Consider the following 25,427-nt stretch of genomic DNA (forward strand, 5'->3'; position numbering starts at 1 on the left):
ACGTGTTTCTGATTTATGTAAAATCTGAGAAACCTTGGTTTGTGGCAAATTAATTTGTTAGTGGGTTTATTCCATGCCTTCCACGAAGGCACGGGATAAACCCACTACTTCTGCTGTCTGGACTGGATTCAGACAGCAGTCCCACAGTTTTCCATGCTAAATTAGCCTGGAAAACCACGAGGACACCTAACCCCACCTCAAAGGCCCCCAAAGTCCTTTAAAAAGTAAAAAAAAAACTTACCTCCATTACAGTGTTCCTGCAGCTCTCCTGGAGTGTAGCAATGATGTGCCAGGAGAGCGGGGGGACGGGAGGAGGAAAATTGCTCCCCCTCTCCCGCTCTCCTGGTACGTCATTGTTACACACCAGGAAAGCTGCAGGAACACTGTAAGGGAGGCCTGGTAAGTTTTGGGTTTTTTTTAACTTTTTAAAGGGATTTGGGGGGCTTTTGGAGAGGGAATAGGTGTCCGGGTGTTCTCTTGGAAAGTTCTGGAAGTACATCTGGACAACCACCCGAGAAAGCCCAGAAGGCGCCCAGGAACATTCATGTTTTTTAAACGCGAATGTTCCCAGGATAAATGCCTGCCAGGAAGCGCCCTTTGTTTGCCAGAATCCTAGTCTGATGCTTAAACCACTACAGCACGCTGACTGTTATTACAGGGATTTTTTATTATGAGACATTTTGCATTCAGAAGAGAACCATGCATTCCGGCTGCCACCTCTAATAACTGTGGAACAGCAGAGAGTCAAGGGGTCAAGTTTCACATTAGCAATGGACAGGAATGCTATCATGGCATGAAGAATGAAGGCTGGATCAGCCAAGGGCAGCTCAGGACACTTTGTGGCCTGAGTAAAGAACAAGATGGTGCCCTAATATGGCAGTTATGGCATGGATTGGCAGCTGAATCTATTCCAGACCTGCTAGTGTTGTCATAAGCAGGGAGCCTTAGAGGGCCTGCAGATGAGGGCACATGGCATTCACAGAGGTCTGGCCTCTGGGGCTTTATTGTTAAACTCTGTTACTTCCACCCCTATCTGCTATCCTGAGATATTCATTCCACTTTCACTCATCCTAAGTGTGACTATTCTTCTTGTCCTAAATAGCCTTGTACAAATAAAGCACCTGACAATGCTTTAACAAGGAGTTGACTGTGATTGTATAAACTCAGCAATGAAATAAATCTGGGGCTATGAAAATGGTAGTGTTGTGATTCCACTTTAACTGCCACAGCAGTTTACCAAGGAATCTTGAGATGGGCAGTAAATATTTACAGACCAGTAGCTGTGTGCACAATGCCCCAAAACCCCAGGATGAAACTTGCCTCACTTGTAGGCCACATCTACAACTGCAAGCCTGCCAAGTTTCAGAATGTTTAAACTATTCACTGATTTTGGGGGATTTTAAAAAAGTTTTTACCATAACATTTTAAAAAACCACAAGAGGGAATTGATCTACATTTAAAAGATCTAAGTATAATATGTAAGAAGGATATCTGCTCCTGCCTTTACAGGTCTTATCCATTGTTTTTTCTAAGTTCAAGTAAATAAAACTATATGTTTAAGAATTTTTCCAGACTCAACATATGCTGTGGAAAGGAAAGAAAAATTTCTAAAATTTAATAAGACTTACTCTCACATTTGTTAAAAATCAATGCAAGGAATGTTCCACCAACATTACCTTAGACTGGCTTTCTACTACAGAAATAACACAGTACTTCAGAAAGATCAGAAACAACATTTGTTCCCACAGCAATGACATTTCTGGCTCTCTTTCTTCCACTTTGGTTCAATTGAAACCAACTTCTTTTGATGAAGAAAATTCAGTCTAATTATGCCCCCAGGAACAACTATTGGACGTGAGTGCCTGTGACCCAAAATTTCATCCCCTGAGAGAATACGTGTACACCTTTGAAAAAAAAGAAGATGGTTGTTTCTTTCTGGCACAGTGGTTCTCAACCTGTGAATCTCCAGGTGTTTTGTCCTACAACTCCCAGAAATCCCAGCCAGTTTACCAGCTGTTAGGATTTCTGGGAGCTGAAGGCTAAAACATCTGGGGACCCACACTGTTCTAGAGGAACACCCTTGTTGCAGTAAATTTTCTTCTCAACAAAGAGAAATGTAACCCAAAAACTAACCCATGGATAATACTATAAATGATCACGCAATCATCAGATATGAGGCAAATTGGATCTTATTTTCATTCTCGGGTTATACCTATCATGAGCTTGAAAGGAAAACCAATATACTGAGAACATACATTTGCCCACAGCCTTGCACTTTAATATAATGGGTCCCTTCCCAATTGCCCTCTTTTATAATTTCAGTCAAGGAACAAAGTGAGAGCATAGCTGTCCAGGGGGCAAATATATGTAGGAAGGGGTTTCTGGTGAGCATTCAATAATCCCAGTCTTACCAATTGGAAACCTGCAAATTGGAGACTCTCTCATATGTGCAATTATTGTCTATACAAATGTGAAAACGTATTTCCCAAAATGTGGGGCATTCTATCCTAAAATGTCATTAGAGACTCCTAGTATATCTCCTTGCCCTTCCTGTACTTACCTGGTCATGTGGTAAGCCAAGCTGCTCTGCCACAGCGACTATCCAGGTCTCTGCAGAAAGACCTGCCTGTGGGAATCCAAATCCTCGAAAGGATGTATTTGATGGCAGTTTAGTCTTGCAGGCCCGTCCACGGCATCGGAAGTTTTGGATGTCATATGCATTAGGACATTTTAGCAAAACATAGTTGAGAACCTAAGCATAGTCATACAGAAATAATTTGTTAACCCTTCTGTGCCTCGCTCAATCTACAAAGCAAAATACAAAACAACCAAATTGAAAAGTATGTGAATGGTGTGTCGGCTTGAACATAAATCCTTCCAAGTGATATGCTTCTTCTCTCACAGGGGCACAGCCAGGAGCATTCAAATACTCCCACTCCACATTGGCTGCATATCAGATGTCATTTGGAGTCCCTCAAAATAATAATAATTAGCTCCCATTGCCGCATATCAATTGTAATGGGAAACCAGCCCTTTGTAAAACCCTATTTAGTCAATAATAATAATAATAATAATAATAATAATAATAATAATAATAATAATAATAATAATAATGCCATTAGGGACAGCTTTTTTCAATCTCAGTGATCCAATACAACAACCAGCAGAGTGTCTGCTGTGGATTCATCTTGTTGTGTTTCAAATAATAATAATTAAAGCCGTTAGGGACAGCTTTTTTCAATCTCAGCCCTCTTCCCTTTTTTTTTTTTTTTTTTACACAAGTGTTAACAAAATCTATGGATAATGACACACACCAACCAAACAAATATTTTTTCCTCTGTGTCTTTGTTTTTAGGCTTGTTCCTGGGGTTATTTGGGGTGCTGATTTAGAAAATTGCATTGGATAGACCACAACTGCTCTAGATGATTAAATATGGTGTTCTGTGGGCAAGAAGATGGCGACTAGGTTTTTTTTCATGTCAGGAGTGACTTGAGAAACTGCAAGTCACTTCTGGTGTGAGAGAATTGGCCATCTGCAAGGACGTTGCCCAGGGGACGCCTGGATGTTTTGATTTTTTAACCATTCTTGTGGGAGGCTTCTCTCATGTCAGCCCCGCATGGAGCTGGAGCTAATAGAGGGAGCTGATCTGCGCCCTCCCCGAGTTGGATTTGAACTGGCAACCTTCAGGTCAGCAACCCAGCCTTCAAGTCATCAGTTCTGCTGGCTCAATGGATTAACCCACTGCGCCACCGGGGGCTCCACGGCAACTAGGTAAAAGTAAAGGTTTTCCTCTGACATTAAGTCTAGTCGTGTCCGACTCTGGGGATTGGTGCTCATCTCCATTTTTAAGCTGAAGAGCCGGCATTGTCCGTAGACACCTCCAAGGTCATGTGGCTGGCATGACTGCATGGAGCGCCATTACCTTCCCGCCAGAGTGGTACCTATTGATCTACTCACATTTGCATGTTTTCGAACTGCTAGGTTGTCAGAAGCACAGGTTAACAGTGGGAGCTCACCCCGCTCCCCAGATTTGAACCACTGACCTTTTGGTCAGCAATTTCAGGAGCTCAGCGGTTTAACCCACTGCAACTACTGAATGGCATATGTTCTGCATCAGAAACTAGAGTTGATGTGATCTATTCAATGTAATTTTCTGAATCAGCCCCCCAAATAACCAAATCAAAATTAAAGTTGACCAATAACTGATTCGTAAACCTTTTGGTACTAATGTTGGAGAGTGATCCCTTGTCAAAAAAAAAAAAAAGATTGAGAACCACTGATCTAAAGAAATGCCAAAACCTCTCAAAATTATACAGCGGGTTCTTGTATCCAAGCTGTACATGATTATAGCATTAACCATTTAAAACAAATAAATTACCTTTCTATCGTGTATTAAAAGGAAACACAATTTCATGCCACTTTCAAACAAAAAAACTTACATTTTCAGATTCATCTAGTGTACATCCACCATTTATATAGAACTCCAGATCAACAGCTTTAATTGTACCATCATTCATGAACCCCACCTAAAAACGCAATAGCACATTGTACACATGAGACACATTCATTTCATTCTCTTCTATCCCCCCGTTACAGGTTTTAAAAGATTAACAATGGAATGTTTCTTGATACTAATGAAAAAATATTTTTCTGTAGCATTCCTTGACTAATGCCCTGTTACACCAGCTTATCACAAAGTGTGGAACAATAGGTGAAGTTCCTCTAAAGTGATCCATCACTGAATCTAAGGAATAGTACCAATATATCAAAAGTGGTGTCTTGTTTCAAAAGAATAATGAGAAAGAGGAGCAAAGCGGAACTCCCTGTTATATGCAATCACATTAAGCATGATGGTTGAAAAGCTGGTGGCAAAGCAATCACAGGAAGCCACTGTGTGTGCCAGTCCTTCTGCTAGTACCCTCCGTAGACCCAGGCACTTGGTCTATGTGGAAGAAGGCTGTCTTACAAGTGTCTTCCTGTAAGACAAGGGTGACTCCTAAGAGCAAAGTACACCAGTGCTTGCCTGATGTTCAGGACTGGCAAACTTTTCTTTGCTGTTGTGCCAGGAAGTTGCACCATATTTGTGCCTACTGGTTTTCCACTCCTGGAAATCATTATTATTTATTTATTTAAAACATTTATATTCCACCCTTCCCACCCTGAAGGGGACTCAGGGCTGAGCACAACATATATACAGAAAGCATTCCATGCCAGGACATAAAATTATAAATATACACAAATATTAAAAACATTAAAAACATTTAAATCAGTTATATCTTATTTAAAATCAGCTGTTTAAACCAACTCAGGACACCATGCTGGCTCTGGTCAGCAAAGTAGGTTTCCTATTATTGCCTCTTTGCACTGCCCCAAAGGCTTGGTCTCACAGTCAGGTCTTTACCATCTTTCTGAAGGACAGGAAGGAGGGGGCTGATCTAATCTCGCCAGGGAGAAAATTCCATAGCCGAGGGGCAATCACTGAGAAGGCCCTGTTTCTCGTCCCCGCCAATCACGCATGTGACGGTGGCGGGACCGAGAGCAGGGCCACCCCAGAAGATCTTAATCTGCGTAGTGGTTCATAGAGGGAAATGTGTTCAAACAGATAAACTGGGCTGGGGCCGTTTAGGGCTTTATCGGCCAAAGCCAAGACTTTGAATTGTGCTCGGTAGCAAACTGGCAGCCAATGGAGCTGACACAACATGGGAGTTGTGTGCTCCCTGTACGCTGCCCCAGATATTAACCTGGCTGCCTCTCGTTGGATTATTTGAAGCTTCCGAACAGTCTTCAAAGGCAACCCCACGTACAGCGCATTGCAGATGGCCCAATCTGACTTCCCAAGATACAGGCGCAACTGGCGCACAAGTTTTAATTGTGCGAAAGCCCCCCTAGCCACCGCAAAAACCTGAGGTTTCAGGTTCAGTAGTGAGTCTAGGAGGGCTCCCAAGCTGCGAACCTATGCCTTCAATGGGAGTGTGACCCCCATCCTGCACAGGCTGTAAGCCTCTATCCTGTTCGGCCTTATGACTGACCAAGAGGAGCTCTGTCTTATCTGGATTCAAATTCAATTTGTTCGCTCCCATCCAGACTGTCACAGCACCCAGACACCGGCTCACAGACTGACACTAGTCCCAAAGCCACCACTCCGAGTAGCACTGAAGTGCATTTCTGAACTTTTCTCTAGTGAGTTGCCCCTCTTTCTTCAAATTGTATTCACATATCACTATTACTTGGGGAACAAATTCATCCTTTTCAGGAAAGAATACAAAGAAAGAAAATGCCAGTGGACACATGCAAATTCTCACTCGCAACCAGTCTTCATAGGGGGGTTTTTCATGTAAATAAACTAGGATATGTTGGAATTAGTATTACTTACTTTATATTTTCCCCAAAGAGGATGTCGACCTCCAGTTATTAACATGTCATCATCTCGCTCCAGGATAAAACGAACAGGACAGCCAGTTCTAAATCAAAACAAAGGCTTCAAGGTAAGGGGCTAGGAAAATAAGTGCAGGTTCTAACTAGATAAATGAGTTACAAAATATGAATGCTTTGTCTCAAGGGACAGACATATTCAATGCCTCAGTTGAAAAACAAAATGGCTCCCCTTCCCACTCCATGTACAAAGGCAAACCTGAGTGGCCATTGAATCTTTTGTCAATCTAGGTGATGGTGATAATTGACATGTCAGGCTATCCAGATGTTTTGGCCTTCAACTCCCAGAAATTCTAACAGCTGGTAAAGTGGCTGGGATTTCTGGGAGTTGTAGGCCAAAACACCTGGGGACCCACAGGTTGAGAACCACTGATTTAGATGGAAGGAAGGAATGCAGAACGTGTGTGGAAGTCCACAACGCTATCCTTCATTACTTTGCAGTTATACCCACCCTTGTTTCTGCAAAATGAGACAATGTCCTTAGCTTGCCTAATGGTAGGGATGCCCTTGGTTCTTAAACCAATTTCTGATCATGCAAGGTAACATCTCCTCTCATACAGTAATCATCGGTTTCCATCAAACTAAAGGAAAGACCATACGACCATGATGTGGTTAAAACAAGCATAAAACCAAAGCACACCAATTATTATTAGAGTAAAGTTATGTCAGGTCCTTGAATGTTCTGGATTACTTATCTTTGGCTGTCCTCCAGAGTTGGAAGCTTCCAGTGGCAACATGGGAAAGTTTGGAGTAGGTGTAGGGAAAGGAACAAAGTATTGGGTCAAAAATGCTATGTTGAGAACAAATGTGTGCATTTGGAAATATCAGTTTCTATTGTGTGACTGCTCCTTAAGGCTCTTGTAGACTGGTCTGTAGAAGAGTGAGCTCCATGGCTTTTGTGAGTTGTTACAACTTCCATGTCAGTTGCTTTCATAAAATAAAATAAACTGGCTCTGAATACTTCAGTGAAATCTACATTTTCAAACCTTACTATGTGACATATTTTAAATGCTTTCCAGGTTGGTAATGTTGATATATGATGCCAAAAAAAGTTATGATGGTTAGAAATTCCAGGACTTATGTTGCACCCTGAGCAAACAGTGGCTTTTCTTCATGCAAAGCTGTCCACATTTATTGGAAGCTAGAGGAGACATCTGAAGCCTTACTGCATCAAAATTTTATATCCCAAATGGAGACTCTTTGTTTTAGGAGTTTTCACTGAGATCATAAATAAGGACAACACTTACTTGTGTGCAGCTACTGCTGCAGCTGTGGCAAAAAATTTAGGTTTGGTTGACTTGCCTCCAAAAGCTCCTCCCACTCGTCTTGTGTGACACGTGATTCTATTGGCTGGAACATTTAACGCTGAAGCCACTAATTCCTAGGGAGGGGGGAAGGATTCGGCAGTTTTTAAATTTGCACACATATTAAATGCTCTAAACTGTTCCAGCCCAGCTTATTTGTCCGAATGTGTCTCCCACTACAACCCACCACATAATTTAAGATCTTCAGGGGAGGCCCTGCTTTCGGTCCCATCAGCCTCACAGATGCGGCTGGCGGGGACGAGAGACGGGGCCTTTTCAGTGGTGGCTTCCTGCCTATGGAACACCCTCCCAAGTGAAATCAGGCAGGCTCCCTCTCTCCTATCCTTCTGTAAAAGAGTTAAGACTTGGCTGTGGGACCCAGCCTTTGAACAATAATAACAGCATCAACTACAATTATATATCTCAGGATGTAATGACAGACCCGGTTCGGACTTGAAATGCGCCTATATGTGTATTTATATGTGTATTTTATGAATGTTTTAATGTAACTTAATTTTAAATTGAATTGAAATGTTATCCTAATTTTTATATGTGTGTTTCATATTCGTATGCCGCCCTGAGTCCCCTTATTGGGTGAGAAGGGCGGGGTAGAAATACTGTAATAAATAAAAATAAAATATTAAATGTCCTTTGCAAAGAAAAAAAACCCCCAAATAATCTACGAATTAATTTTTGTTCTTTCTTCTCTTCCAAGGAGCTGCAGAATGGATGACGCCATTATGGTACAGTGTACAGAGAGACAGACAATTTAAGAACTCTTCCTTCATCAGTAAATGGTAAGTCTGTAGCTTTCTACTTAGCTATAACGTTTCTCATACCACTTCTCTAAAGGAAGACTAGACAAGAATTCTATATGAAGTACAAACAGTTTCATGGTAAAAAAAAAAAAACCCTGCCAGACTGGGCATATGTTTATGCAATATACTCCTATTCCCTAACCCCCTGATGGATTGTCACCTTGACATGGTGAGGGGGCTTGTGTGTTCCAATGAACCTGCGGGCACAACCACGGGAGTCACACACTCCCAGGAGTGGCCACAGGGGAGGATCCAGACTAAGAACAATCCGAAGACCCAAAGACCTCAACCGCGGAGCAGGCGGAGCATAACATGGTACATGTTACAACAGCTGTGAAAGCGGAAGAAGGCTGCCACAGAGTGAGAAGCCACTCTCGTTGTGTTAATCATACCACTGCTGGGACCTCAATCTGTGAAGACTGTGTGTTGACCGGCCGTGCATCGACCTCCACACATTGAAAAAAATCTTGCACAGGCATCTTCCAAGAAATGGAGGACCATCATCCTCGAACTACGAGGGATCGCCTAAGTAAGTATTCCCTTCATCTTAAACTGGATGCAATTGCAGAGTCCACCTCAGGATGGAGATAGGCTACTGTCATGTCTACCAACACAACAGAGGCATCACTACCAAACCTGTATGACTTAGTTTTGCCACACCTCTGGCTAAAGAGATTTTCCAGGATTCTGAAATGCCTCATAATCTGCAAAATTTATTCAGTAGAAATTATTGTGGGATGACTGGTGACATCAAGGAAAGCTGCATGATATTCCCCACAATCAATCTGAATATTCTGGAGGAGGAGGGAATTATTTTGCTAATTTCAGTCTCATTCGCTAGTGAATGAGAATACAAAACAGCTTTTATCCTCCCCCCATTTTCCTAGAGCCTGTCGTACCACACAATTTAGTACTATGATTTCACCTCAAAAGCTCCATAGGGATTGGCATCTCAAGTGAAATTTTAAAAAGAGCCTTTCAATTTTCTGCCAGGAGTTCCTTGGGGGTCTCTGACCAAATTCCACTGGAGACAGCCTGGGCAGTTAGAATGGGATCACAGCATTAGAAGTGGAATTATAGTACCAAAATGCAAATACTAGACCAGACATGAGCAAATTTAGCCCCTTCAGATATTTTTGGACTTCAACTTCCACAATTTCTAATAGCTGGTAAACTGGCTGGGATTTCTGAGAGTTGAAGTCCAAAACATCTGAAGGGCTGAAGTTTGCCCATGCCTGTACTATACCCTTTAATCAGACAAATAATAAAGCCTATGTCTTTGAACACTACATATTTAACATTATACCATTCTTGGATTTTCATAATTCTAATGTTGCCAACAGCAAAGTGTCCAGCAACTCTGTGAGTAGATTACACTGGATTAGTTTCAATTGGTGAGTACTGTTGATGTGGATAAACTGCTGGAGCATGTAAGAAGGACAACTTGCTTTCCTAATCCCTACCCCTCTTGGCTGGTTGTCCAGGGAGGAGATGCAATTCAAACTCAAATACAACAAATTATTAGTGCACCTTTCAGGGAGGGGAACTTTTCATTCTGTTTCAAAGAAGCAGTAGTCAGATCATTGCTGAAAAAGCCCTCCCTAGATCCCCTGGGCCTTAATAATTACAAACCAGTGTCTAATCTTCCTTTTTTGTGCAAGGTGATTGAGAAGGCAGTTGTCCTCCAACTTCAGACAGTATTGGATGACACACACTTCCTTGACCCATTTCAAACCAGCTTCAGAGCAGGATATGGAGATGAAACTGATACGGTGTTTGTAGTGACTCTTTGCTGGGAGCAAAGTCTTGTAATAGAACTACAGCCAAAATCTTGTTAGTGACCTTCGTGCCTTGAACTGTGTGTTTTGTATCTTAACTTTGGCATTTGGTGAGACTCTCTGCTATTGACCTTGTAGAATGGACACTGGACTATTCTATAGTTTTGACCCTCAGTTTGGACTGATTACTGTGTTGACTTTTGGACTGCCACTGATTATTGTGCTTGGAGAATGGCTGTACAGTGTGATAATGAGCTGTCAGAATTTAAAACACATTTAAAGATCTCTTCTGGCAAACTTACTCAGCCAGTTTTAATCATTAATTTTAAACTCATTCTTGTGTCCACTATATGTTAATCATTGTTCTGTGTATTTTAATATATGTAGTTTTAGAAATATGTTTTAATATGTGTATTTTATATGATGATTATGTGTCTTAGCTATGTTGTAATCTGCCCTGAGCCACGAGGAGAGGTGAGTAAGAATTATTATTATTATTAGTAGTAGTAGAGTAGTAGTAGCAGCAGCTATAGAATAAATTGGAATTTTGATGTTATGTTTTGGTGGGTTTTTTACCTTAATGTTTTGTATCTGTTTTTACATGAATCAGTCATGATCAATGTTGTTGACTTTAAACTAACCACTTTGACAACATCTACTTTTAAGATTTTCAAAAAATTTATTCCATGATTTTTGCTGAAACCTTGGCACATATTTTCCATATTGAAGGCCAAAGTCTTGGGTCACCTCACCTGCACCACTGTAGCATCCTGTGTAGAGACATAAATATCCATTTCCCCATCCTCCTTTCTTGGAATAACAAATACACTATTTGTTTCCAGGTAAAAATGTTCTTGGCCTCCAACATGAATTTCACCTATTTAAAAATGCACATGATAATATTGGATTTATTTCATCTCAATTCCTTGATAAGAGGGTAGTTAAATGAGAAGAAACCATATATAGGATACTGAGGGACATCTAAGAACAATCCAAATACAGAAGTGGAAACTTCTTCAGAGAAAGGAACGATTCCTAGCTGGCTTTTTTGTCTGCAGTGCAACAATATCCAATACTATGCCTTTCACCTTAGGTGAATTTTTCTGTAAAAATTCTGTAAAAATTCTGTAAAAAGAAACTCCTCAGTGATACATTTCAGTGACATGTGAATCGTTTATCAGAATCCACCCTGCAGTAGTATTGTTCTTCTGTCACAAAGGGCCCTCCCACACTGCCATATAACCCAGAATATCAAGGCAGAAAATCCCACAATATCTGCTTTGAACTGGGTTATCTGACTCCACACTGCCATATATTTCAGTTCAAAGCAGATAATGTGGGATTTTCTGCCTTGATATTCTAGGTTATATGGCTGTGTGGAAGGGCTTTAAGACTCCATCCAGGATTGGCAGTGGCTTACCTTCCAGGATTTCATCAACTGTCTGAAAAGCTTCTTCAACATTTCCTTTTTCTATTTTCTTTTCTTTTGTCAGGAATGAATTATGCTCTATTGCTTCCTGCAAGAGATTGAGAAATTCATTGTTCAGTTCTAGAAGAACATAGAAAAGGAGATTGCTATGACCATTGATGGTATGTAAAATGTGATGGTATCTTCTTCCAGGACATCTGTATTGAATTTACTACAGATAAAGAGTTGCCCTGTGTTTAATGCGACAAAATGTTCCTTTCCTGGCCATTGAAGTTCTGATGCTAAATTTTTCATTTTCTTGTGCTTGAGATGTGATTTTGTAAATAGCTTCTGAGATTTTCCTATGGTTCTCTCAGTTGGATTAGAGGGAAAATGGCAATTGAAATAAGAGACTGGAAAAGTTTCCCTATATTAGCCCTTTGCTTAAAAGACAGCAGTTAGGATTGGAAGACAGCAGAGTTCTAAAAAAATACATGGTTTGTAGAGATTTGATAAGGACAGGTTTTTCTTCTCTTCTCTAAATACTGTAATAGAATCCCAGCTAATATGTGGAACTGAACTGGCAATATAGCACCAGCATTCCAATTGTTTTTTGGAACCATTACTGCACGATATAATGATAGACAAGAGCTCAGATGGCTTTAAAAATTAATTCAGCACATTTGTTAAGGTTGTGGCTGCCAGGCATAGTGGGTACATGGAATCAGAGGCTGAAAAGGTCAATAGCAGTGGAGGCCTGTTGCCTTCATTACTTATTGAGGGGCTTCCCAGACATATGTTAGACTAGATGAGACCTTACTCTGATCTTGTAGGGTTCATTTTATCTTCCTTACCAGTGAGGACAGAACACAAGAGAATCATGGCAAATATTCATAAACACAGGCTGGTATTTACCTCAATGGTCAGAATCACTTCTAGATCTTGATATTCTATCTTCACTTTGCTTCTGGCATTCTTTGCACATTCATAGGTCTCTGCAACTATGCCACAGATAATGTCTCCAATGAAAATTACCTACATGAGAACAAAACAATATAAAACCAAGTGGCTTTATTATGCAGGGTGGTGATAGAGTGGTTTTGAAGCACCTCAAGTCTAAGTCTAAGTCTACAGTCATTTTCAAACCATGCTCTGAGAACTCTGAGCTTCTTTGAAACTCTTCTTGGAATGCCTCTGATGCATTCTATAGTGAAAATATCTATAGGTTTGGCAACTTTCCATGAATGCTAACTTGCCTCTTATCAGTTGTGGTAGCCTTGTTTAAATTGCTGAAAGAGATGACATGCATCATGCTCAAAGACATAAGATACATCATCCATGGTGTCCAATTGTATAGTGTATATATAGATTGATCTCATAAGTAAAGATGCTGTTTTAGGAGGCATTAACATTTAGAGAATGCATAAGGGAGAAAACTGTGATTGGATAATGTGTCAACTGTCCAGGAGCTCACTACTGGTGTGCAACTTTGAGATCTCTTCTGCCTCCCCTTTGTTACATGTCTTTCGCTTTAAGCCAGACTTGGATTGGATCGTCCCTCTGACTATACCACAGACAATGTTTCAAATATACATTACCTGCATGACAACAACCCAATATGAAACTGAGTGGCTTTATTATACAAGATAGTGATAATTTTGAGGCACGCTGTCCTCCACAAAGTCTGAGCTTCCTTGGAACTCTCCTTGGAATGCCTCTGATGTACTCAAAGACCTTCTGAATGGAGCATGACAACTAGTGATTATTTTCCTTCTCTAGAACTTTAGCTTGTTCCTTCAAAACAGTGCTTCTCAACCTCTGGGTCCCCAGGTGTTTTGGCCTTCAGCTCCCAGAAATCCTAACAGCTGGTAAACTGGCTGGGATTTCTGGGAGTTGTGGGCCCAAACACCTGGGGATCCACAGGTTGAGAATGACTGCTCCAAAGCATTGAGTTCTGCTGATTCAACTGAATTTATTTAAACAGGATAACCATAAACCTGCATCTTTGGCAAAGAGAAAAAATAGATTTGGGACACAATCTTATACCTGCATATCTGAACCCAATGGGGGCTTATTCCAAGTTGAACAATAAGCCCAAATGAAGATGTACCTCATCTTCAGCCAATACTTTCTCATGTTCATCACCATTTTCCCCTGGAATGTCATGAGCTGATACCACAGCAACTACCCCTGGCTCTTCCAAAGCCTTTGAAACGTCAATGGATCTGAAAAACACAAGACACAGAAAATGGTATGGTCTAATTTTGGTCCTAACCAAGGATAAGATGAATTTGTGTATGATTTAAAACAGAAATATTCAATGTTAAAAAACAAAAAAATAAACTTTTCTCCCAGTTAATGGAAGGAATGACTAGATGAAACAAATACTCCTGCAATTAGTAACAGGTAAGTTTTTAAAACCTTCAATATATACGAGTCTAAAAATCTTGTTGTTCTTTACCCAACTTGAATATGAAGCTTAACCAAGGATGAAATTTCAACTCAAGGAGACGGTACCTTCCTCATGCTATGATATCATATAACATAGTTCATATGCCATTAAGTTGTTTCCTTTTGAAATCTTCATCCCAATGAGCAAACTGTCAATTCAGAAATGTAATCTGCCCAAATCAGTTTCTCTGTCATTCATTTTTAAAGTTGATATTTTTATTTTCTATTCCTTTCTATTAAGTCAGTGGTTCCCAACTTTTGGGCCTCCAGGTGTTTAGGACTTCAGCTCCCACAGTTCCTAACAGCTGGTAAGCTGGCTGGGATTTCTGGGAGTTGAAGTCCAAAACACTTGGAGGCCCAAAAGTTGAGAACCACCATATAAAGCTAATATGACTCCCCTCACCAGATCTTCACCTTGTCATAGCGAATGGGGGCTTGTGTTTTCCAGTGAACCTATGAGAAAAGCCACTAGGGGTCCTATATTCCCAGCAGGGCTACTCGTGGCAGTGGGATTATGGGGAAGAACCTGACCAAGAGTGATGCAAAGACCTCAGTGGCAGAGCAGGCAGATGATAACATGGTAAATATTACAACAGCTGTGAAGGCGGATGACAGCTGAAACAGACAACAGGTCACCAATCTTCGGGGTAACCATGCCATTCGATTATAAGCTCTTTCTGTGAAGACTGTGTTGGTCACTGTGCACAGGTCTCCACAAATAAAACAAATTTGTAGACATCCTGACCTCAAGCCATTTTCAACTTGGACTTTAATCCATGAGTAGAAGGGCCCACAGATTAATTCACTGCCTTCCAATAATCCAGCCTGAATCTAACTCAGCTGAGTCTAATTTATTTCTATCCTTAAGTCACTCACACTTGCGCTATTTCTGCAAGACTAACTAATCCATACTTTTCAGTGGACTCTCTGTCTTCCTCCTTCAACTTTTAAGATCAGACAATTACCAATCACCTACAAACTTTCATACTCTAATCCCTCCTGACAGATTTACTTTGTAAGCAAAATTATACATCACATACATAATCATATTTTAACACAATTCCTCTAATAAACACAACAATTTTCTTCAAAAATCTTACAGACAGATCTGCAGTAATCCTATATTCTGCTAGTGTAATTTGGTGAGACATGCATGCAGTTCTCCTCTTCTGAAGTCCCCTGAACTCCATAATCAGAGCTTCCTAGGAAAGAATTTGAATTATCTCACCACCAAACTACAAATCCCAAGATTCCATAGGATGGAGTTATGAAGCTGGTGCCAAAATGTTGTAACAAGGTACTGTGAATATACTCAAAGCATGTCAGGCTTGTCCTGGATTCTAGCATTGCTACCCTAAGCTACACAAACAGGAAAAAGCTATTTGGAAGCTTGTAAACAGAAGCCATCTAGATCAGGTGCATTGAAGAAATTCACCTGGTACTTCAAAAAATCACCATAATCTTATTTAAAGCAAATGGCTGATTTCTTCTTTTGCCATTTCACTACTGAATCAAAAAAGACCAAGAAAGAGGAAAATGTTCTGAAACTCTTTGTCCCACTCTTTTGTTGCAAAAGTGCCTTTTAAATACTTACAGTATTTTTGCATGTGCTCGTGTGCTGGTGACCACAGCCATGTAGAGCTGCCCATCCGCTGGAGCAATATCATCGACATAGACCGCTTCACCGGTGGTATGTTTAATACCAGACTCGTGCATGATGGGACGCCCAACTGGGTCCTGAGGAGGCTGATGAGGGTTTACATCCTGTGAACAGTAGGAAGTCAATTAGTCCAGAGATTTCCATTTTCATAGGCAGAATTGATGTGGACACAAGGCAAGGCCTTTTCCAGTAATAGTCCTCTTACAGTGGATCATCATCTTATAAACATTCAGATACACCTTAAAAACCATTCTATTTCACTGGCAATTGGAATTAGAATGATGTTGGCTGTTATGGATCCATAACTGATTCATATTCTCAAAGCCCACACAGTCATGATTGCAGCACTATTGCCATGACCATAAAAGTTTCAAAAATTAAACTTTCCTGAATCTCAACCACTGCAAATAGTGAAGGGACAGCAAAGCTGATATTTCAACACATACCCCATCAGCAATCTCCAGTGCAAAGAGGAATTGAGGCAGGGATCCTGCTTCTGATTGTCACAATGGAGAGATTGCTGGCAGACAGAAGCATCCGTTATGTATTGTGATTGACACGAAATGGAGGATAGATTTCCATTACTCCCAGTGGCCGATGCCTTCCATAGCAAGACTGGGGGACATTAGGCCAGGAGACACTATTCAGGCATGTTGGACATTTAGAAGAGTACTGGTTTTTACTTCCAAAGGCTGGCAATCTGAACGTATGGAATCCCACTATTTATCATTAGGGCTCATAAACTTTTCTCCACCATTGTATTAGGTGAAGGACAATGTAACATAACATAAAGCAGTGGTTCCTAGTTTCTGCTACAGAACATATGCCATTCAGTAGTGGCCATCTGATTGCCCACAGAAAACCATATTTAATAATCTAGAGCTGATGTGGTCTATCCAATGCAATTTTCTGAATCAACACCCCAAATAACCCCAGGAACAAGCCTAAAAATGAAGACACCAAGGTGCTCCCGCTTCCAGGCATCACATGGAACACCTCCACTCAGAGGGAGGGAGGAGGAGAAGCAGCAGTCAGGAGGCTTGTTGCCATGTCTTTCGTGGTGTCAAGAGGAGCATTTTGGCTTCCTTGACCATGGTCTACTCTTCCAAGAGGATGGACTACTGGCAAGTGATGGGGTGCATCTCACACAAGTAGGGAAACATCTTTTTGCACACAGACTCACAAACCTCATCAGGCGCACTTTAAACTAGATCCACTGGGGGAGGGGAACAACAGCCTGGCGAACACTATATTACCCACGACCACAGGGAACTGCCAAAAGGCTAAACGGAGGGCTGCACAAACACAGCAAGGACCAAGTACAGAGAGCACAATAACCCCAAATAAACAGCTCGAGGAGAGGTCACAGGGGCTTACATGTCTTTACACTAATGCTCAGAGCATGGGAAATAAGCAAGACGAACTCCAACTCTTAGCACAGCACCACACATACGATGTCATAGGCATCACTGAAACCTGGTGGGATGACTCCCATCACTGGAATTTAACCATTGAGGGCTATAACCTCTTTCACAGAAATAGAACAAAGGGGAGAGGAGGGGGAGTAGCTTTATATGTCAAAACCAGTTACGTTGCAGAAGAAATGCAAGACTGTAATCCAGGAAACCAGCTTGAAAGCATCTGGATAAGAATCAAGGGAACCGGGACTCAAAAAGATCTCGTTGTGGGTGTCTACTACAGACCTCCAAGTCAGGATGAAGGACTTGATGAAGCCTTCTGTCAACAGCTGACCAAACAGGCACAAAGAAGAGATATAGTAGTCATGGGCGATTTCAATTATCCCGATATCTGCTGGAAAACAAACTCAGCCAAGAGTACAAAGTCCAACAAATTCCTCACTTGCCTTGCAGACAATTTTATGGTCCAGAAGGTAGAAGAGGCAACAAGGGGATCAGCAACTCTTGATCTAATCTTAACAAATGTGGAAGACCTGATCAATACAGTTGAAGTCGTCGGATCCTTAGGGGCAAGTGACCATATGCTCCTGCAGTTTGCAATACAAAGGAATGCTGAAACTAAGACAAGTCAAACACGCATTCTGGACTTTAAGAGAGCTGACTTCCAAAAAATGAAGGAATTACTGAGCGGCATTCCATGGACGCCAATATTAAAAAACAAGGGAGTTAAGGATGGATGGGAGTTTTTCAAAAGTGAAATACTCAAGGCACAAATGCAAACAGTGCCAACAAAGAAGAAAAATAAGACAAGTGCAAAGAAGCCAGAATGGATGTCCAAAGAACTTCTAACTGAGCTAAAACTCAAAAGTGACATGCACAAGAAGTGGAAAAGGGGAGAAATCACCAAAGAAGAATTCAAACGTATAGCCAACACCTGTAGGGAAAAGGTTCGTAAGGCTAAAGCGCAAAATGAGCTCAGGCTTGCCAGGGACATAAAAAACAACAAAAAAGGCTTTTTTGCTTACGTTGGTAGAAAAAGGAAGAAAAAGGAGGCGATAGGGCCACTGCAAGGAGAAGATGGGGTGATGGCGACAGGGGACAGGGAAAAGGCAGAACTGCTTAACACCTTCTTTGCCTCGGTCTTCTCACAAAAAGAAAGCCATCTTCAACCTCAGCAACATGGAATGGATGAAGGATTGGGGAAAATCCAACCCCAAATAGGCAAGCAGGTTGTCCAGGAACACCTGGCCGCTCTAAACGAATTCAAGTCGCCAGGGCCAGATCAACTACACCCAAGAGTACTGAAGGAACTAGCGGAAGTTATTTCAGAACCACTGGCAATTATCTTCGAGAGTTCTTGGAGAACGGGAGAAGTCCCAGCAGATTGGAGGAGGGCGAATGTGGTCCCTATCTTCAAGAAGGGAAAAAAGAACGACCCAAACAATTACCGTCCGGTCAGCCTCACATCGATACCAGGCAAGATTCTGGAAAAGATCATTAAGGAAGTGGTCTGCGAACACTTAGAAACAAATGCGGTCATTGATAATAGTCAACATGGATTTACCAAAAACAAGTCATGCCAGACTAATCTGATCTCTTTTTTCGATAGAGTTACGAGTTGGGTCGATACAGGGAATGCCGTGGATGTAGCCTACCTGGATTTCAGTAAGGCCTTCGACAAAGTCCCCCACGACCTTCTGGCAAACAAACTAGTAAAATGTGGGCTAGACAAAACTACGGTTAGGTGGATCTGTAATTGGCTAAGCGAACGAACCCAAAGGGTGCTCACCAATGCGTCGTCTTCATCATGGAAAGAAGTGACAAGCGGAGTGCCGCAGGGCTCCGTCCTGGGCCCGGTTCTGTTCAACATCTTTATTAACGACTTAGACAAAGGGTTAGAAGGCACGATCATCAAGTCTGCAGACGACACAAAACTGGGAGGGATAGCTAACACTCCAGAAGACAGGAGCAGAATTCAAAACGATCTTGACAGACTAGAGAGATGGGCCGAAACTAACAAAATGAAGTTCAACAGGGACAAATGCAAGATACTTCACTTCGGCAGAAAAAATGGAAATCAAAGATACAGAATGGGGGACGCCTGGCTTGACAGCAGTGTGTGCGAAAAAGACCTTGGAGTCCTCGTGGACAACAAGTTAAACACGAGCCAACAATGTGATGCGGCTGCTAAAAAAGCCAACGGGATTCTGGCCTGCATCAATAGGGGTATAGCGTCTAGATCCAGGGAAGTCATGCTCCCCCTCTATTCTGCCTTGGTCAGACCACACCTGGAATACTGTGTCCAATTTTGGGCACCGCAGTTGAAGGGAGATGTTGACAAGCTGGAAAGCGTCCAGAGGAGGGCGACTAAAATGATTAAGGGTCTGGAGAACAAGCCCTATGAGGAGCGGCTTAAAGAGCTGGGCATGTTTAGCCTGCAGAAGAGAAGGCTGAGAGGAGACATGATAGCCATATACAAATACGTGAAGGGAAGTCATAGGGAGGAGGGAGCAAGCTTGTTTTCTGCTGCCCTGCAGACTAGGACACGGAACGGCTTCAAACTACAGGAAAGGAGATTCCACCTGAACATCAGGAAGAACTTCCTCACTGTGAGAGCTGTTCGACAGTGGAACTCTCTCCCCGGGGCCGTGGTGGAGGCTCCTTCTTTGGAGACTTTTAAGCAGAGGCTAGATGGCCATCTGTCGGGGGTGCTTTGAATGCGATTTCCTGCTTCTTAGCAGGGGGTTGGACTGGATGGCCCATGAGGTCTCTTCCAACTCTACTATTCTATGATTCTATGTGGGTAGTCAGCCTCTTTCCTCCAAACATCCTGGTTGCCTCAGCTCTATAAGAGGGTTTCATGAGACCAGTTGCTCTAGTTGCAACGGTGTAATAACAGTGAGGCCGTTGACCATATTTTACTTCTTGGGGACTACTGATATAAAGGGTACTAATTTAAATGCCAATAAAGAGAGATGACATCATTCTTAACTTGTGGACCAAATGTTATGAAACAAACTCCACTGACCTGGTATATTTGCATTCCTTGAGGTGGCTTCTCTTGGAACTCACTTAAGGCACTCATGTATTCCTTTGGCAAGTCAGGATATTGGAAGGGATACTGAAAGAAGATAATTTAAGAACTCTTTCTTATTCTACTAACATTTATATCACATCAACATTTGGTATAACATTTTTAGCATTGACTTTTGTGAAAAACAGTTACATGTCTCAAGCCAGAATGGCTTCATTCATATGTGCACACTACATTATAGTTTAGCATTATGAGAACAAGTCTAAGCTTTCTACATTGACTTGCAGCTTCTCCCTTTCCTCATGATCTTAGTGTGACATGAGGTGCTCAGAAACTTTCACTTCTGAGTTTAATTAGCCACAGTTTAGAGTATTGTCTGAACTTATCATTATAGTTTATTTAAGCTAGAGTTTACAAATAGAAGGCAGCTCCATAAATTGTGTTTGAAGTTGGCTTGCTTCAACTAATCATCAGTAAGATAAAGCATGGTTTCTTTGGAATTGGGCAACACAGTAAGTGTCAGTTATTTAAATAGAAGTGGGAACGCCAATTTTGTCCTTAGTGCCACACTACAGGAAGAGGGGAGTGGAAGTATGTGAGCCCAGGGAAAGGCCACAGAAAGACACAGAAATATGGTTTAGCACCGCCTCCCCCAATATGGTACTCTCCAGATGTCTTGGACTACAGCTAATTCTCACAAAACATAACCAATGACCTTGGTCTGATAGGAGCTCTAATATCTGAAGGACATTAGGTTCTTTTCTTTCCTTCTTTTTTCTTTCTACATTTGCAAATTTTTCAAAAATAATAAAATTCTATACGCGTGTATATATAAATGAACCAATGTAATATTTCCTAACATCTATACAGTTACCCAACCTGACTACCATTCCTTCCTCCCACCCCTCCCATTGTAGTGACTTCCTGTCCTTTGGGTTGGAGACAGTCATGGCCAGTTCTGTTCTTCCTTCCTGTTACAACATAATGCCATTCTTCTCTCTAGCATGACAATTATTCCCATTCAAAGACTGAGACAGATTAAATTATGAAACTGTACATTATTTTCTTTTCAATATTCAGAATGTTGTTATCTTAAACTCCAAATCGCATCTCTCAACTTTCCCAGCAGTAGCAAGTCAATAGTCACAATTTGCCAAGTCCCCCAGGTCTCCATAGCTATAGAACACAGATCCCTGAAGAATTTAGGACGGCCAATTTCCACTTCCAGAAATTAAGAAAGGAAGGCCAGGAAGTCACTTTCTGTTCTTGTTTCCTGATGTGTGTGTATAGTTCTTTGGCCAATTTTTGAAAAACCAGAAAAAATTAGTGGCCAGGGCCAGGTTGGATATCATCCTAAAATATGACACTGCTTCTGCTAGTGATTTAGGGCTTTATGTGACTGCTTTTTCATCTGTTTTAAAAAATAAATTGTGGAGACGCTTGAGGGGATTTGGGGTTAGAAAACAGATGGGGAGACACATGAGACCCATGGCTTATAGTTTCACTCTCTCTAAACTAAGAATCTAATCACTCAGCTTCTTTTGGTGTGCCCTTTTCACAGGAGTTTTACATTGTGGCACTTCATTATAATGCTTATAAGATCTTAGCAAACTTTACTATATTTGCATTTTTAAAGAATCATAAAATTTGATACGCTAATGGTTACAGGTGCAGCTTACCATGAAAGTGGAAAAAACATGAATATCTCTGGGGATGAGGGAATGAGGTGTCACCTCTGAGGTCTTGGGGTGGAAAGGAGAAGGAGGTGGCCCCACACACCACTTTGCCTAATTTGCAGTCTTTTTCCTCTTCCTGTGTGCCATGAGTGTCTGTATCACCTGGACTAAAGAAGGGAGATGCCATGGGGCAAACAGGAAGAAGGAACCTCCGCATCCTACAGATCTAGTTCCTCTTCCTTGTATTCTCAGCTGTGTGTTTCTCTTCCCTCCTTACCCTCCTTCCTTTTCTGGGTTAAATAAATGGCACAAAGAAAGAGGAAGATGAATAAAATCTTCAGGGTAATTGAAGTGGTGTGTAGGGATGGCACCTCTTTTTCCTGTGAGCTGTATCTGTTTCACCCAAGAAAATGAAGACAGGTACTGGGTGAAGCAAACACATGGCCTGACTTTCTGCTGAACAGTCCCCTTGCTCACTTGCTGAGGACAGGACTGCCATGTTTATATTCACTTGGCAGCCCCAACTTTGGGAGGCAGGGGCTGTATTTCAGGAATTAAAACCATGAGTATGAAATCCACAAAAATTAAAGAATGAAAGTAGTCATGTGCACGGTACCCGTTTCTGCCATTTAATCAGTGTTTTTTGTATTATTTGTTTCATTCAGATGGCACGTTATGGTAAACTCCCCTCTAGTATGAAAATAACAGTGAAAGGAAAGGAGGTTGGTTGCCTGATTTTCAGCGCTTGGCTGCAGGCCCTGGCAAGCGCAGGTGCTTTGGGCCTGCACGCCACACACACACTCTTCTTGGAAAGAGAGTGCATGTGTGGCATGCAGGCCCAAAGCACCTGCACCTGTATGGTTGAAGAGCAAGGCCACCGGCAAACACGATGGAGGGCAAGCCCCGGTAACCCACCAGTGACTGTGGTGTGTCCCAGCCCTACGACAAGGTTCCCCATCATGGGTCCGCCCCTAGCTCCGATGAAGAGACCTCAATGGTGGTGCAAGGTAGGTTTCCCCATTGAAGGGGGAAACAGCAATGAGAAAGGGCAGTGGAGATTGCTAGTTTTTTTACCCTGAGCACAGTTGCTCTTATCTCCACTATCTCTGTCTCAGGGGCGTCTTCAGCTTCAGCCAGGGAGCCCTTTGACTCCCCAGATGAAGGTGAGGCAAACCCTGATAAAAAGCCTCCTCAAAGCACGTGCTGGGAAGGAGGGCCTGGGAAGCCCACCCATTGCTGTCAATGGAATGAAAATGTTCATATTTTGAGTCACAGAATGAAAAGGTTAATTCGGAAAGGCACCTGTTTTCGGGAGAGGTGCTTGAAAATGAAAATGGGGCCTTAGCAATAAAACAAATAGAAATGGATAGCGTTTCTATACAAATGCACAAGACTAAATGAGATTTAGATAAATAACACTCCACAGTACATAGAAAAAGAGGCTGATTTAAGCAAGGTCATACATTTGTATAAGATGTAGGGGAAATGGTGTATAAAAGATATGAATTGAAACTTATCTGTCACTAGAGACCTGACATAGAATAGGGAGAGTGGGGAGGTGGATGAGATTCCTATGAGGAGGGACAGTTCCTTGCTTGTCTATTTGTACTATTGTTACATATGCCATGTGAACATATACAAAGAAGAGTACTGTACTATTCTCTCCTTACCATCATTTTTAAACAGTGTAGCACTTCCAAGTAGAACCTGAAGAAGAAGCTGACAAGCAGGGAGCGCCGATATTCTACTTTCCCGCCTGGTGCTGAAGGAGACACAACAATTTCTTCAAGAATTAGCCTGCAAGCTTCATCAAGGAACTGGTCATTCCAGTTTCTAAGGAGACATAGAATATTGCAAAAGACACTTGTTTTAGCATTGTAGATAAAGGTAGGGTGGATGTGATAGGAATAAACCTTTCCAAGTGGATATGCTCAAATCATGCCATCTGGCATGAGAATGACTTGTTATAATGGTGATAAATAGTAACACTTTTTTTGTATCCTGCCAACATCTCCCCGAAGGGACTCGGGACAGCTCACAAAAGCACTCAAGGTGCAATAACACACCAAATACAGTAGGTACACAAACATATAAAACAGGACAATAAACATTATACACACAAAAAGTATATAAAACAATCTATTGTTGGTACTGCAGGCTCTATGGACTCCACCCAGGAAACCTCAGGGGAAGAATTAATCCTTGTTCTTATTTGTGACCAACCTGAGCATATCCAATGGGGGTTAATACCAATGGGGCTGTCCATGGTATTAACCCTCACCGTGGCCTGACCAGAACTGGGACTTCGCTTGACCTTGCCTTGCCTTATTGGACCCGGCTTTGTCTTAATAAAACTTAACTCTGTCATACCTTCCTATGAGTTTCAGGCAAGAATTCTTCGCACTCACAGTTGTACCACTAATGCCTCCATAAAAAATAGCCAGGTCTTCAATGACATCAGTGCCTGGCTGGAAGAGGACTTTCATGGCAGAATTTGTCACTGACCAGGCATTTTTCCGGCGCTCCGCCTGTCGGAAAGCTGAGATGAATTCATCCTGGCAGGGGAAAGAAGAGGATGTTTTTACTTCATAGAAGCACTGTCCTGCTGATTTCCTTTCAGAAGGAAATACAGCAGAACCTTTTTTTTCTAATCTAGAAGGCATTTCTATGCAGGAGACACTGAATCCCACTTCCAGTTCACAGCTGAAGGTGTGTAGGTCTTTTGGAAGCATGACCCTGGAAATGGCATGAAAGCAAAGAGGCTACTCCCTCATTCCTTCTAATGGTTAATATTAAAACTAGTCACTTAGTAAGCAAAGGACTTGAATGAGGGCAGGACCTCTAGTCTTTTGAATAATAGTTTTGCAGAAGATGCAGCTATTTCTGTCCATGCAATTGTTTTTTGGGTTTTTTTTTTGCTCTACCATATTTAGCACTGGTGGGAAAGCATGCCAGTTTCTTATATTTTTGTTGAATATTATTTTGTAACTCTGACTGACCCATTGATCAAATGTCACTTGTGATGACAAAATCCTGAAAAGCAAGAGCCTCTCTCCCTACTGATGTTGCCTTTTTGACAATATTGTAATCCACCTCTTTTCTGAGTAGACCCCCCCCCCCCCCGCCCAGTCTGTCTGCAAAATGGCTTTTTCTTTCCAAATTGTTGTCTTGGTTTGAACCATTACTGTCTCTGCATTGGTAGTCTAACTGCTTGCCATTTCCTCTTCAAAAGGAAGAACAGTATCCATTACCAAATGGCCTCCTTTCCATCCTTCTTTTCTGCAATATAGACTTTTTTTCTGTGCTCTCCCTACACAAAGTTTTTCACCACTCACCCTTAAATGATACATAAGTCAGGCTGTACCTGGACTCTTCTGGTCTAACTCTCAGTGATGCACCTACTGTGATCTCCTGGCATTTTTACTCCATGCCACCATCATCTTTGGC

The 25,427-nt window shown here is 41.7% G+C and overlaps 1 protein-coding gene across 3 annotated transcripts in view; it reads right to left on the minus strand.

Moving 5' to 3' along the window:
- The window catches only part of LOC100565681 (aldehyde oxidase 2), a 69,215-nt gene that overhangs the window by 17,013 nt on the left and 26,775 nt on the right, over window positions 1–25,427 (minus strand). For all 3 annotated transcript variants that reach the window (XM_062960507.1, XM_062960498.1, XM_062960488.1), the window contains 12 exons: window positions 24,351–24,535; window positions 23,651–23,813; window positions 20,299–20,391; window positions 15,787–15,956; window positions 13,852–13,966; window positions 12,657–12,776; window positions 11,754–11,850; window positions 11,086–11,210; window positions 7,681–7,814; window positions 6,375–6,462; window positions 4,441–4,527; window positions 2,561–2,752 (listed from right to left, as the gene is read on the minus strand). In XM_062960507.1, coding sequence (XP_062816577.1) covers window positions 2,561–2,752; window positions 4,441–4,527; window positions 6,375–6,462; window positions 7,681–7,814; window positions 11,086–11,210; window positions 11,754–11,850; window positions 12,657–12,776; window positions 13,852–13,966; window positions 15,787–15,956; window positions 20,299–20,391; window positions 23,651–23,813; window positions 24,351–24,535 — 1,569 coding nt within the window. The remainder of the gene's footprint in view (window positions 1–2,560; window positions 2,753–4,440; window positions 4,528–6,374; window positions 6,463–7,680; window positions 7,815–11,085; window positions 11,211–11,753; window positions 11,851–12,656; window positions 12,777–13,851; window positions 13,967–15,786; window positions 15,957–20,298; window positions 20,392–23,650; window positions 23,814–24,350; window positions 24,536–25,427) is intronic.

This window comes from Anolis carolinensis, chromosome 1 (assembly GCF_035594765.1).
Source record: "Anolis carolinensis isolate JA03-04 chromosome 1, rAnoCar3.1.pri, whole genome shotgun sequence".
Lineage (NCBI taxonomy): Eukaryota > Metazoa > Chordata > Lepidosauria > Squamata > Dactyloidae > Anolis > Anolis carolinensis.